This window comes from Arvicanthis niloticus, chromosome 2 (genome assembly GCF_011762505.2).
Source record: "Arvicanthis niloticus isolate mArvNil1 chromosome 2, mArvNil1.pat.X, whole genome shotgun sequence".
In the NCBI taxonomy this organism is placed as follows: Eukaryota; Metazoa; Chordata; class Mammalia; order Rodentia; family Muridae; genus Arvicanthis; species Arvicanthis niloticus.
Genome location: NC_047659.1, coordinates 87015826 through 87031484, shown reverse-complemented (window position 1 = coordinate 87031484; position 15659 = coordinate 87015826). Strand labels below are relative to the sequence as shown.

The following is a 15659-nucleotide window of genomic DNA, read 5'->3' as shown; positions in this document are numbered from 1 at the left end:
ACACGCCCAGTCAGAGTTCACAGAGAGCCCTGAAGGAAAGGGCTTTGAGTGTTGTATACTCTTGCTGGGTCCCCTATCATCACCATCACTCTGGCATTTTATTTCTAGACAAGAAATATATTTTACCTTTCTGAGATTATTTTCTGGTCACAAGCCAACCATTGTGAACCTTCCAGTGAATTGCTGAATGGAGCACTTTAAAGGGATAAACAATTATAAAAATAACTTTGTCACAAGCACATACATTTTACTTTATTTAGTGATGTAATAAGCTTAGGGGCATATATCAGGTCCAAAACGGTCTTGGTCATTAATTTAAGCAATAAATCACAGGTCTTGCCAACAATGACGGCAAACAGATGCTAACAAGGAAATGTATTATTTAATATTGCCATGTGTTATAAAAATGTAAGTGTGTTTAAGACATGTCTTAAATTTTTATAATAATATGCATTTAATACATTACTGTTTTGACACATGCGGGAGTCAGATTTATAGATCCCATTCCTTAGCTGCTGCTTCTGTGAACACCAGAGCATATTCTCCTGTGTTTTTTTTTTAAGAGGGGAAACCTTTAAAGTACCCACTTGCAACAGTATCTAATTGGTTGTCTTGCTGGTTTGTAGTAAATAATGTCAGCAACTGAAACTCATTAGAGACTGAGTCCATACTTTGCTTAATCAAAAAAAAAAAAAAGAACATATTAAAATTATAATTTTAAAGAGACAATACAGTTTAAGAAAGTGGAACTAATGCTAATTTTTTTATTTATTTTTTACTGTTTTGCATGATAGCAAACAAAAAACGCCAATTAACAAGTTAACAAGTAATGTTCAATAGTCCAACACTCGGAAGGAACAAACTCAAAGAAACCTTATTTTTATATTTTTATGTAACAGCCCTAAGGCCCATACGATAATGTCTCAAAACACAACATAACTGAAAGGTGAATCTCTGTACCCACAGATTTGACAACCCATGCCACATCCTGCCATGACCTTTGTACTGTTTCCTTCCAAAGCCATAGGTTTGCATTACAGCCCTTTACTGGCAAGTTGAACCTTCCCACACAAAGAGCTTCTAAAGAGAGTTAAGGCTAAGAAATTATCCCAAATCTACAGCTTCCTTGCTTGCTTCTTTCTTTCCTTCCTTCCTTCTTTCCTTGAGGAGAGCTTTCATACAAACAAGATGCACATTCTGATAAAAAAAAATTTTTTTTGTATGTGTGCATATTATTTTATCTGCACCCCTTTTGAATCTACTGCAAGCATGTTCTCCCCCCTTTTGTGTGCAGGGAAGAGTCCCTGCTTTCGAACACTTGAGGAAGCAGTGCTTGGAGTATGGAAACTAAATTTTCTTCATTAAATCTACTCAAGCAGATATTAAAAATGCATTTAATATACTGGCGATGGTCGGTGGGCACTGCTGACTGTGACAGGCCAGTTACTGATGATGTGCCGTCAGATGGCCTTCTCAGCAGGAGCTTGGGTCTCAGGCTGCTGAAGGACAGCAATATCTTCCCCTGTGTGTAAGCTCTATTCATCTCCCAAGTATTTACTAAATCACAGGCCTCTGCACACACAGCCCACGTTTCGGCGTATGCTAACAAATGATGGATGGTCTCGTCAATGTGTTATGTCCTGGAAGCATGGTTTCCTGCCATCCTGATCATCAAACCCAGCCCTTCAGAGCTGATCAGTCCTGGGGAATAGATTTTACAGGCTCAATTTAAAAAGGAAAAGTTCTTTCCAAGTGAGCCTCTCACACTCTCTTCAACTATTGTTGTTCCAACCAATTATTCTAGTAGAATATTCAATAGGTATTCAGATACTGTAACACCAAAGCCTCTTCCTAATATTTGATAGGCTATCATTTTATTTGTGACAAAGCAGACAAGGTATCTGATAGTAAAGGGTTTAATAGTGAAATTTACATTTTAAAACAATCTTCCTTCTAGGTTCAGCAGGCAAAAAGCATTAAAAGATATTTTGCATTATCACATCGTGCTATATTATATTATAATCCAAGCAGATTAACCAGCATACTTCAAAGGAAATTCTGGAGAGGGGTGGATAAAAACAACCTCCAAATCATAATAGCCTTTTAAAACAATAACTCACATGAGTCCTCTTAATTACAATTTATACAAAGGCAGGTACCACTTAAAATTCTTCTGACAGTTCTAAAGTTTGGTGACAAAGGTTCAACTTGTCAAAAAAAAAAAATACTCTTAAAAGAACATACATTTTCAGTTCCAACCCTATATATGTCAGCTATCTGTCCTATGCACCATAGAACATTTTTATTTTTAGCTATCTAGCTAGCTTATCTGTGAGAGACAATAGCACACTCATACCTTTCACTCAGAAAAAAATCTATGCAAAACCAAAAGAACACAATTAAACAGAGAGTAGAGCTTTGAAATATCAGGATGCTGCTTAACAGCTAAACCGTGTGCTACAAATAAGCTTCTAGATATGCTGGGAATATTTTTAATTTTTAAGAAGAAAATAACAGTGTGAAGGTCCCACTTAGCCAACAGCTAGGTGGTCTGAGAAGCTGCTCCCTGCAGCGGGAGCCCTACCATGCCCTGCCATTCACCTCAACCTTAACCTTGAGATTAAGCTCACTTTTATTGTGCACAAAGGTCACCTATATTAGGTCAAAATTCAAAGTCCCTTGTCAGAAAAGGCTGATATATTCCAACCTCTCCTACTCCAAGCATCAAATTTTTCATGCTAAAGTCATACTGAGCAGACAGTTTATTCAGCAATTTATTGTGCCACTGTAATACAGTACAGAATACAATTGTCTAAAAAGCTATCGCATGAATAAAATATTCTCCGTGACAATGTGCCAAAACTACACTCCTTATACACCTCCTCCAGATGAAATAAAGCTACCCAAAGTCTTAACACTTCAGAAGAGACAGGTGGCAAATAAGAGTCCCCAGACATAGAATCTGGAGCATAATTATGGCTTACTTCCACAGACTTGGGCTGCAGGCAACATTTTGTCAATGTCATTCAAGTTTTTAAATATTGTTTTTGTAAAGGGACAAAGATCGTTAAAGTGATTTTAACACTTTTATTTGAACCAGTTGAAATGAAGTAGATCTAACTCGGAGAGTTTCTCTTTTGAACTAAGAGACAGTGTTGTGGAATCTCTGTGATGGGAGTAGAAAAGAAAGAGGTGAAGTCTTGCCCAAGTCATTATCACTCAACTGGGAAGTACAGAAATCAAAGGGTACCTTCGAAGGCAGCATTCTAGAATACAATGTTTGAATAAACATAAAGACTTAAGGAGTAATAATTCTAGTCTCTTTATAAACTTTATGCAACTCTGTATTTTCCATTAGTCTTCACATAAGCGGTACTAGTATGACAAATGGCTTTAAGCTCATTTAGAAACACATTCTTCAAAGCTGATTAATGCCTGTATTCAACACTAGAACCCAAGTCCACATTCGTGTGCTGGTCCAGTGCATTACGTCCTGAACACAGACACCTAAACACAGTTTTTGGATTCCAGCTGCCTCCTGATAAGCAAAACTCAGAATCCAAACTGGTATTCAATCAAATACACCAATTAACGCACAAATCACCTTCCTATAAAATCGAGAAGGAAGTGTTCCCTAGGTTCTCAAACTGCGGGTTGCAACCCCTTTGATGTTTACATATCAGATATTCTGCACATCAGATATTTACATTACAATTTATAACAGTAGCAAAATTACCATTATAAAGTAGCAACAAAATAATTTTATGGTTGGGGGTCAGCACAACAAGAGGAACTGTATTAAAGGGTCACAGCATTAGGAAGGTTGAGAACCTCTGCATTAAAGGAAAATGATCATAATGTTAAAAGCTGGGGGGTTGAGAGTATTTTCTCATGTAATTATATTCTTGATGCCTTAAGTACTGTTCTTATAACATTATTGTTTGGGGGAAGAAAAGCAACAGAATATGACATCAAGATTTACCATAATTTACGAAGAAGAAGGAGGAAGAAGAAGAGGAGGAAGAGGAGGAAGAGGAACAAACTAAGAGGTGGTGTTAGGCAAAATCTTTTCATTTCCAATTTTCTAAGTTTAATTACTACAATTCTGAAAAGCCCTGCATGAAACATCCTTGAATAAACAATAAGAACAATAACAAGATCTGTATCAAGATTTGTGTTTACTATGTTACATATTCTCATTTGAATCAGTAATGATTTCATTTCATAAATAAAGGTACTTCATCAAGAGAGGTAGGGACCCATCATAGCTTACCTGGCAAGGAATTCAGAAACTCAGCTCTTCAGGAATCAACTTATTTAAATCTTTAAAATAAAAAATTCTCACAGCCTCATTGGGTATGTGGTAATATGGTTTGGGCCCATAATTTATAAAATTATATATAATTAACCAAGCAGGCAAAGCTAAGTAAACTAACCAAGATCTAGGCCAGGCTATAACTCTCCAAACTCAACAGCACACCCAGCTGGCTCACTTTGGTGGGCCCAGCCTCAACGGATTCCATTTGTCACTCTACAATGTACAATCTTGCCCTATAGACTTAAAAAAAACATTATTTTTTTGGCATGTACATGTCGTGTGATGTACCTGGACATGTGTATGTGTTTGTGTTTCAAAATCTGAGGTTGATACTGGTGAAGTCTTCCTGAATGGCAATCGACTTTATTTATTGAGGGAGGGTCTCCTAATTAGGTTATATCTAACCTAATGAACCAGCTTACTGGGGATCAGCTGCCTCTGCCTTCTGAATAGCAGAATTATGGGAGAGCCACCATACCAAGCCAGCATTTACATGGGTTCTAGGGGACCTGGACTCCAAGATTTACATTTGCATAGCAAGCACATTCCCCACTATGTCACCCATCTCCCCAGCCCATCATCTTCTCTAATGACTAATAATTATGAGGAGGAGGAGGAGGAGGAGGAGGAGGAGGAGGAGGAGGAGGAGGAGGAGGAGAAGGAGAAGGAGAAGGAGAAGGAGAAGGAGAAGGAGAAGGAGAAGGAGAAGGAGAAGGAGAAGGAGAAGGAGAAGGAGAAGGAGAAGGAGAAGGAGAAGGAGAAGGAGAAGGAGAAGGAGAAGGAGAAGGAGAAGGAGAAGGAAGAAGAAGAAATGTATTACTTGGGTCTCTAGAAAACTGCACTAAATTAATTTGTAATCAACTAAGAATTTCCCTGTGTCTTTCACTAAAATTGCTAAGCAGGATATTCACTTCTTATGTTGGACTAACTAGTAATTAAAAGTGTGACTACTAAGTTTAAAGTTTCTCTAAAAATAACTTCTGACATGATTAAGTCCTCAAGTATAACACTGGTAGAACATTTCCAAACTCCTGCTAAGAGGAACTATAACATCTTCATAATTTACCTAATCTATTTTGAAGGGATTAATTATCCTAAGCAAGAAATCTGTAATATGGCTTGATGAAGAAGACAAGGAGAAAATGTTCTTAACATCAGGTCCACTGTAAGACATACTACAATGCCTGCTGCTCCTGGGTGTTGTGAAGATGCAATGCTGGAAATTTATCCATCACATATAGAGAGAAAACAGCCTACTACAACAATCAGGAATGGATGAAGGGCAGGTGGAAAAGCTTTGAGCACCTTTCCTGAAACAAGTCAATGAGAACAAATCAGGTTAAGAAACATCTAGAAAAGTCATTTTATAGTGCTATAGCATGTAATTCGAAAAAGCATTTGGAATTAAACAACTGCCTTTGGGGGTGTTCAAGGTTGGGGCTAAGGGGAGCCCAGGTTTGCAGAATTTTCCGATTTCTGTGATATAAGCACCCACACCACAGACTGTAGCTACCAGTATGAGCTATGGGCCGTAGGGTCTGGAGAAGATACTCAATATCAACTCGAAGGAGCCAAGAAGAGACAGTTCCAGCACTCACTGGCCATCAGCCAAACTCAGCCCACAGACTTACTCTGTTTGGCCAGGAAAATGTTGGCCCACATAGTGTTTTAAAAATTCAAGCAAACTGAAAACATTAAACACTCAGAATTTTTTTTTCCTTTAAAAAAAGGGTTGGGAGGTGGGGGAGTAAGATCTCTACTGGATGCCTAAGGAGGAGCCCTGGCAGCAGTCAGGTCCACCGCCCTTCTGTGCAAAGCAGCAGCTGCCCTGTCAGTGCACAAAATCCTGCTTTGACTTTGCCACAATCCAAACCAGGCCAGCTGCATTCACTCCCTTGTCACTGGTACTTGCCTGGGCACTGGTGTGGTGGGAGTTGGTTCTCCAACTGAGGAGTAACATAGAGAGTTCTGCCTACAGAAGCAAACAGAGAAAGCAAGGGAAGTGGCTTCTCTACAAGTTTCTGCATTTTAGCATTAATGAACTGGATCAGTTCTAAATGCTACCTGAACACAACACTAGTTCACTCTAGGTCACTAAATCCAAAATCACAACAGCAGCAGCACTGTTTGTGATCTGTACACATAGGTAACAAATGCGCCCACCACGGTCCAAACAAAAATTCCAAATGCAAATTGGTGATTAATAGTACTTTTATCTTTATATGTCCACACATGATTAGTTGGCTGCAGAAAATACAGATCTAGACAACTTTTACCTCCACCTGTCAGAAAATAATATCTATGAGCTGTGTGCTCCATGCAGGCTGATGCATGCAGGCTGTAAGAGTCTGTGGGTTCTTTAAATTTTATACAATGAAGTCTGTCTCATAGCCCCAGTCCATTTACCATCTTAGCTAAATGAGGCTTGAAGTGCCAGTTAATATCAAATTTTATAGCTTTGCCTACCAATATTATCAGCAAAAACAAATAGCAGAATAATATACCTTAAACAAAAGATAGCAGCTAGAAGAAATTGTAGACAGAAACAAAAAGAATTGAAAACATTTATTGCCAGTCTAATTTCTTGTGTGGTGGGAGGGATGCTGATTAAATGTTGCTTTACCTCTGAGATCCTATCTACACATGAGACACTTACAAGAGTCTTATTCCACTATGAATCAGAGGTGCTATGCTGCAAGCAGCAGGGTCTCAGAGGACTATAGCATGCCAACAAGAACAAATGTCAAACCAAGGTGTTTATCCTCCATCTCTATAGGCCTGGTTCCCACTACCTGAGAGTGATTACAAATACACACGATGAACTGTGACTCATAAGCCTGCGGTGTGTGCATCCGAATCTTTCATCCAGCACAGCTGATCTGAGGAAGCAGTGAGTGAACTGGCTGATAAGTGAGCTTAACCAAATACTCTCATCCCGCAGGTCTGGAGGCTCTGGATATCCTACAAGATGCTAACTGAGAACTTGAGGATTTTCAACAGCCTTAAATGATAACCCTTGTAAATGCCCAGGGTCTGCTTTATCTCCCATTTCCTCCAACAGAATAAACATAAGATTAGAGTTAGATTAGCTTTACTCTTTCTTGTTCCAAGAGCAAAGCCTAGGTCATAACAATGACATTTTTTTTTTTAAAATAAATGTAAGTAAGTTAAGGGGAAAGGACAGGGAGCAAAACATCGGGTATTTTAAGTCTGGGACTTAGACATGACTTCTATTCCCAGGACAATAACAGAAAGAGACTAGGACCCAGCACTTAGGTGGAGAAAGACAGTAATACAATATTTACTGAACAATGGCATCAAAAGACATCAATCTACTTTACTTTCTCTCTACATGAATTTCATTGTTTGAAAATATTTACTCTTATGTTCTTAAATTTAGGGTGCTAAGTTGAATAGTTTTAAATATACTTGGCAGCTGAACTACTACATTTTAAACACTTAAAAGAGTTTCTGGGACATTTCTACTCTTTGCTTGGAAATGAGAATTGTGGAATCCTATTGTTGAACCCCAAATGTATCAGGTTACAGTCTGAACAAGACAGGAGGTTGGAAACAAGTATTTTCTGTTTAGAATCAACAGTGAACAGAAAGACCACACCTCTACCAAGGGCACACTTGAAAGTGTGAGAAATCATGTTAGGGCCCCTTGACATGATTTGGGTTCTGAGGGACTGTTAACTATGAGAACAGAGGAATGGAAAGAGAGAAAAGGTGGAGCTGGTATTAGTTTCACAGTGTGATCAGAAAAGGGTGGCTCCGTGATCAACATGCAATCAGCTTTGTTGCTGGGTCCCCATAAACCAGCTCACTATATAATAACCATTTCAAATGCATAGGGAACAGATCACTCTCCTCTGGTGTCAAGAACCTCACAGTCTTATATCCAGTTATCTCTTTCACTATTCTCCTTCAGTTAGGGTTTCATATCAGCCACAGTGTGTTATATAAAACAGACCGAGGGGTCTGCAATTTACCAGTGGAAAAGAGAAAGACAGTTTCCATCAAATGATTGACAGTATTTATCTTCAACAACACAATTAAAACTACAACAACAACATCAAAAACTAGTGTTTACCCCACCCCTGTAGCCTTCATGACTTTTATTATGAAGGTTACTTTTCAGACTTAACTGTAACATATTACTTACATATTGTTCTTTAAAGAAATTCATTTAAAGAAATTTCTTTAAAGAAAATTCAACCAATATGGCAAAGGGTATAATAAAAAATATTAAATTCCCCCCACATTTACTCAAAGTTAAATAATAAAATTATTGCCTCATACTTCCATCAATCTTTTTTTCCTAAGGAAATCTGTAATCTCCTTCACCATTCTCATACAGGTTATGGCTGAGAAAGCTATGGTGCCTGAACAGAAACTTAACATAAATTTAGTATTCTAATAATATAAACATCCTCCCCACAAAACTAGTAAGAAACTATCAATCTGTGGCTGCTTCTCAGAATGATGCTATCTAAGGTTTACCTAAATATTCCTTTACTGAGAATCCATGCTCATCTCACCTCTGCAGTGCTACAAATACAAAACAGTGCAAATATCTCACAAAATCTAAAACTTATGCAGAGAGGCCACACAGAAGCAAAATGACCTCTCAGAAAAACAGAGACCTAACCTAGAATATGATGACAAAATCAGAACCTGAAATCTTACAGGATAAAAAAAAACACTTTATAAGATTATTAGCGAGTATACAACAATGATATTCACTTCTTAGACAGCCCATCCTAATCGATAATTGCTACAGAAACATAGCTACAGATATATATGAGTTAATACTACTTTTTAATGTCTTGCCAATTAATTGTAATCCTTTGGCAAAACCATAAACAACATTTCAGGTTCAATAAAAGCCTTTTTCTCCCTTTATGAGCCACTGTCACCTGTTATTCTGGAAGTTGGGCTCACCACAACATTATCAGAGTGTAAAAAACCAACCACAAATTAAGAACCACCACTCAACTCAATTTCAAGAAACAAGGCCAACAGAAATACTATTTCAGTTATGGAAATGAACCCCAAGAACATTAATAATACATTGTAATACTTCACTGAGATTCTTAAAAATTAGTGAATCAAAGCCAAAAAGTTTAGTGTCATAAATCCAGTAGGAAACACTGAAATATAAAAGGCAAGTTTCTGATATTTGCTGAAATATAAGATAATCAAATCTTATTTATTCAGCATCACATATTCAACTGGTCCACATAAATATTTCAATTTTCTGCTAATCTACTGCCTTTTGTCTCAACACAAAATTGTGTACATACGTTTGAAAATGGTACCACGTGGAGATTTCACCTCCTGTAGACAAATGACATCATTCTAACAGCAATCCCACTCACAGTCCTTTGTCTTGTCAGTTCTGCACTATACCAAGTGTTTCACCCGCTCTGTGTTACTTAATGCTCACAGTAACCTTAAGGAACTTAACAGGAGGCACCAAGGAAAGAAGATCAAGAGAAGACTCCACTTGAGTTTGAATCCCATTTCCTCTACTTATGAGCTCTGAGATTTGTCTCCTCCTCTTACAGTGAGGGAGCACTGACCAACTCTAGCATGTGGTTTCCTAAGGACAAATGGTTACAAAAAGCAAGAACAGAGGACACCCTGTGAGAAGATATGACAACATAAAACACATCCTGCTGGGTGGTGGTGGCGCACGCCTTTAATCCCAGCACTTGGGAGGCAGAGGCAGGCGGATTTCTGAGTTCGAGACCAGCCTGGTCTACAGAGTGAGTTCCAGGACAGCCAGGGCTACACAGAGAAACCCTGTCTCGAAAAACCAAAAAAAAAAAAAAAAAAAAAAAAAAAAGGATAAGCGTGATAGTACTTACCTTTAATCCCAGCACTGACATAGATTTCCTTGAGCTAGTACTGCTGGGCCAGGTTACATAGTATGACCACATCTCAAAATACATAGATAATTAAAGATAGATAGATAGATAGATAGATAGATAGATAGATAGATAGATAGAACCTGTTCAAGAACTATTTCAATTTCTAATGTTTTCTTAGTACTATACACTACTCAAATTAATTATAGAACACCTTGGTTTTTTTAATCCTTGTGTCACAAATGGAGTAAATACATAGTGAATTATTGTAGATCAAATGTTCTAAGATAAAGTGGTATAAAATTCTGCGAATACCAATGAATATCATGGCCTTATAGAATGGTTGTTTCCCATAAAATTACAATAGTAGACAATATTGGTCTGGTGAATACTCCTGTAAAACCTGAACTACTATTAGGTAAATATAACTACTGAGTTTTGTGAAAGCTCCATGATGGACGTTCAATTCCCTGGGAAAACAGGAAAGGTATGATGAGAAACAAGATGCTTGTATGTCATATCTCACAGGCATTCGATAAAAGGAGTAGCAACCTTACCCTAGAGACACTCAGCAGGCATAACCATAGTGAAGTGAATGAAGTTATATCCAGTAAAAAGACATGTGACATCACATGACACTGACTCGATGCTCTAAGAAGGCCAGGCCATTTCTGGGGTGCTGTTGCTGAAACTTTCTACCCTAAATCTATTAGAAGAAAGCCAAAAGCATACAAATGGAGAGACTCTTTGGAAACAACTGACCAGTACTCTCCCCAGACATATCAAAATCACGAAAGACAAACAGGAAATTTCACATACTGGAGAACTCTGAGATGTGATAAAACTAAATGGTAATGTGTGATGCCACAACAGGTCATTGTATGTCTGTGTTGGGGGGTGAGGGGAGAACTGTGGAGTTCAGTAAAGATCTGCAAAGGAACTGACTATATCATGTTAAAACTAGTTTTGAATTCTGACAATTGGTCCAACAGCCATGCAAAACATTAACATTTACAGGAAAGAGCAGAAGGTACTCTCTGGTATACTCCTACAAATTTTCAGTAAGTTCAAACATATTTACAGATACATATAATGTATACAATAGTGTTTCTACAGAAAAGCATATAACACAATCTTAGGGGGAACAGTTGATTGGACTGGAAATGTCTTCCTGAATCAGAAACTCAGGAAATAAAGTTTAAAGCGTAGACATTAACTCCAACCCTGACAACAGCTTTAGGTACTAGACTCCCATAGTATACTGCTAAAGGCACAAAGATCCACTACGATTAAACAGCAGAGAAGAAACAACAGAACGAGGGTAAATTTCAAAATATAAAGTAGTAAAGCTCACAAAGCTCTGCCTCTTTGCATCAAGTGGAAGATTTGTTCTTAAACAATGCTGGGAACTGTACCCAGGGACTGTGTGTGTTGGGGACGTGTTCCTGAGCTAGATCCCTCAGGTTAAGAAGAAGATTCTAAGGATAGGTACAAAGGAGTGCCTAAATTCAATGAGGCGGCTTGAAATGGCCTAATTTTGCAATTTTAGTGAAAACAAAGCCCTAGGAAGTAAGACTTCCCTCAGGAGGCATGGCATAAAAATAAAATTAATGCTAGGGAAAACTTACATGTATGCCACAAAGCAGATAGCAAAATGAACTGCAACTGGGAATCCTACTCAGGTAAAGCCTGGCATGGTAGCCTTTAGTCCCAGCACTCCAGAAGCTAAGGTAAGCCAATCTGAGTTCAAGGCCACCCTGGTCTACAAGGTGAGTTCAAGGACAGCCAGGGAATTTTGTCTCAAAAAAAAAAAATTAAAGATGAGCTAGGAGTGGTGGCAAACAAGCTTTTAATCCTAGCTCTACAAAGAGCTTGATAGATAAGCAAAAGGAGCCAGGTGTGGCCGTGCACACCTTTAATCCTTTCACTTGGGAAGCAGATCTCTATGAGTTCAAGGCCAGGCCAGTCTACACGATGAGTTTCAAGACAGCCAGGGTTATACAGAAAGACTCAAAAATTTTAAATACAAAAACAAAAACAAAGGAAAAAAAGAAGCATAAATTGAAGTTTAAGGGAGTTAAAATCAGAATACTTAAAAGCAAACTAGAAAACATCTAAAACAAAAAAGACATTAAAAAAAAAACCCAACATCCAACATGAGCACATCCAACAAGTAATAATTTCATAAAAACAAATACTCCCACAGAAAGGTAGACACAGAACACTCAGTGGCTCCATTAATGTAAAAGGAAAGTTAAACAAAAACTAGACATAAACTTACAACTTATTGTAATTTTAAAAACACTAGGTGCAGTTATAGGCCAAAGAAATACTACTATTCTTGCTTGGATAAAAACCTCGATTTGGTCCTGAGAAATGGAAAGAAAAGAAAAAAGAAGCTAATATAAACTCAAACTACCAAAAGTTATTCTTAATTCAACATAGTAAAGAGTAAATAATGGCTGGTGAATGCTGGCAAAAATTGCAGAGACAGATATTCCTATGTTCTGCAGGCAAAAAAATTAGCAATCTTCTTGAAAGTCACTTGTCCATACCCATCAACAGCCTTCAGAAATAAATATGCTTTGATCTGAAACAGTCAGTGGTTCCAGTGGAACCAATGGCCTCCTGGAATCCCCACATCCCTCTCAGGGTCTACAAAGTCAAAGCTTTTTTTTTTTTTTTTTTACAAAAAAATATAAAATATTACTTTTCTTTCTATTCTATTGATATTTGTATTTGTGCCTATTGTATACTACAGTAGATAAATTTCCAACTCTTCACTTTCCCGCCTCTATCCCCTTCCAGCTACCCTCCCTTGGGCCCTTCCAATAACCCAACCTCACTCAAGTTGCTAAGATTCTTTAACTTACAATACCTAACTACAAATTGAGGTCAGGGCACTATAGCCATATTCAAACTCATGTCCACTCAGCTTAAAAAATAAAATGGCTACTTCACTTTAGAATATTTGCTAATTAGTGATATTAAACCACATCCTCCTAAAATTCTGTAGGCTGAATTTAGAAGTCAATGCAAAGACCACCTAGCAAGATACCGAGGTATCTCTATGGAGGAACTCACTGACTGAGAGCTGAGCTAGCCATTTCTTTCCCAGGGAATACAATTCTTACTTGAATAAACAATGAATGAAATAAGATTATTCAGATTTGGGTATCTGGCAGACGGTTTTTCTAAGATACAAATGACGTGAGCCTGTCATTTCGAGGAAAACAACTAATAGCATGTGTTGCCAATGGTAAAATTTGCGCTTTCAAGGAAAAATTCAAATATTAGAAAGCTCATGTCCATCACTATAGCTTGACAGCTTCAAGGCTTACAGACTTCTAATGAGATCACTGATGAGATTAGCAAACGTGATTTTTTTTTCATGCACTAGAATGAAAGGTGACAACATTTTGAAGGTTCAAATCAATACTGCATAGGTAAAAGACCCACTAAAGCTCACAACAGGCCGGCAGCTGGGTTACAAGGTACGAAGGTGACAAGTGTTTGATGAGTTTCTTATCCCACATTACAGTCAGCCTTTAAGAAGCTAGCATTTGTTAGGTTTTGTGTAACAAAAACACCACAGAGGGTTTTTTGTTTTGTTTTGTTTTTTGTTTGTTTGGTTGGTTGGGTTTTTTTGGAAAAAAAAAAAGTTATCCACAGTTATCTAAAAAGCCTATTAAATTACTCTTTTCTTTTGCAACTACATATAAGGCTAGAGTTTCTTAATATTTTCTCTTTCTTTTCTGTGGCAATGTATGTGTGTATGACCACATGCCTGCGGGTACACTCACATGTGCATGTACACTTGTTGGCACATCTGCTATCTTTTCCTATGGCTCTCCATATTTTTTAAGACAGGGCCTCTCCATGACCTCTTCACTGCTAGAGCTTCCATTGCAACCCTCCTCCTTACCACATGGTGGGTCAGGTGGCTCACAGCAATAGTCCATGTGTTAGTTTGCTTTCTATTGCTATAATAAAACAGGGACCAGCCGGGCAGTGGTGGCGCATGCCTTTAATCCCAGCACTTGGGAGGCAGAGGCAGGCGGATTTCTGAGTTCACAGGCCAGCCTGGTCTACAGAGTGAGTTCCAGGGACAGCCAGGACTACACAGAGAAACCCCGTCTCAAAAAACAAAAACAAAAACAAAAAAAAAAAAACCTTTACATTGCATAATCAACAAGACAAGGCGCCCTTTGGGCCTGGGCCCTCTTGTTTGTCACCAGTGGCAACCCCAAAGGATTCTGTTTATTCTAGATCTACCATCTTTAGGTGTCTATGCCAAGTTGACAGCAAACCAGTGCGATGAACTGCCAATTCACATTTTTACTCTACAAAGGTCCCATTACCCATTATCCACTGCTACTATCTGTGGATTAACCACTGGTCATCTATGAAGCACCTACTATGTGTACACACCCACGCCCGCAATACTTATTAGGTTTTCAATAAACATCTATTGACTTGGATTCAACTCTAAGTCCTGGAATGGCTTCAGGGACCTCACCCATTAAGTGTTATGTATGGTAGGCAGGTGAAAGGGAGAGAGCATTCACATGATCTTCGACCTAACCCGTCACTGAGTTCCTCCCATTTGTGTGTGACACGTGGCTTCTATGACTGCCAGGGTGGCGGGAACTGGGCTGAAGGTAAAAGGCTGTGAGAGGGGAGATGGGGACTTACCTGGGGAACCTCTGCTTCAGCTTCCTCAGGCTCTGCCTAGTGGGCGGTACAGACACTAGGCACTGGGCTATCTCCTCGTACTGGGCTTTGGTTAGTATCATATTGGGCCCACGGAAAAAATCACCCTTGGGCTCGTGCAGGCTTGGTGCCTAGAAGCTAGGGAAGTCACGACCCTGGGCCCTCCAGTTCCTTAGCTATACCCTGTGCCCCCAAAGCACACCCCCTAGCTGCACCGCGGGGCGGAGTCACGCAGCGTCCCAGGCTTCACCTCAGCGGGAGAGGCGGGCTGTAGAACTGTTTGCGCTGGCAGAGTGTACCGAGCAGCCGCAGTAAGCCGGGACGAAGGCAACCAGCCGCCATCTTAGGTAAGGGCAAAGCAACCAGGAAGTGACAGCTGAGGACCGAATTCTTTTTGCGTCTTTAGGAGTAGGTGTCCCCAGCATCACCTTCCTGAGATCGGAACACAGATGCTCATTGAAGCCACTCTGCCAGCTGCGAGAAACACAGAGGCCCGTCTTACAATTCACGGGCCGGGTCTCACGGGTGCTCCTCTAGCCAGGAGCTGGAAACCCGGAAGTGCTCTGGCGGAGCGCGGGTTTTGAATGTGTTTTCAGACACGCCCAGTTCTGCGGCTCTGAGCAGAGGGCCTGCAAAGAAGAAAGGTGAGCAGAAGCTAAGCAGTGGGAAGGATCTCTACAAGCCTGCAGTTTGGCTCGTTCTGGGAAAGTTCTTCAGCCTCTCTTGTGGAAAGCAATACTGTTTTTGTTTAG

At 39.2% G+C, this 15659-nt stretch overlaps 1 protein-coding gene across 5 annotated transcripts in view; it reads right to left on the bottom strand.

Annotated features, from left to right (window-relative positions):
- The window catches only part of Cdin1 (CDAN1 interacting nuclease 1), a 190339-nt gene extending 174883 nt beyond the window's left edge, over positions 1-15456 (bottom strand). For 2 of the 5 annotated variants that reach the window (XM_076929466.1, XM_076929463.1), the window contains exon 1: positions 14890-15441. In XM_076929466.1, coding sequence (XP_076785581.1) covers positions 14890-14990 — 101 coding nt within the window. In that variant the 5' untranslated portion in view covers positions 14991-15441. Of the gene's footprint in view, positions 1-14889 lie in introns of all 5 variants that reach the window. The other 3 variants (XM_076929465.1, XM_076929464.1, XM_034496537.2) reach the window with 3 other exon arrangements.
- Positions 15457-15659: the final 203 nt, after the last annotated feature.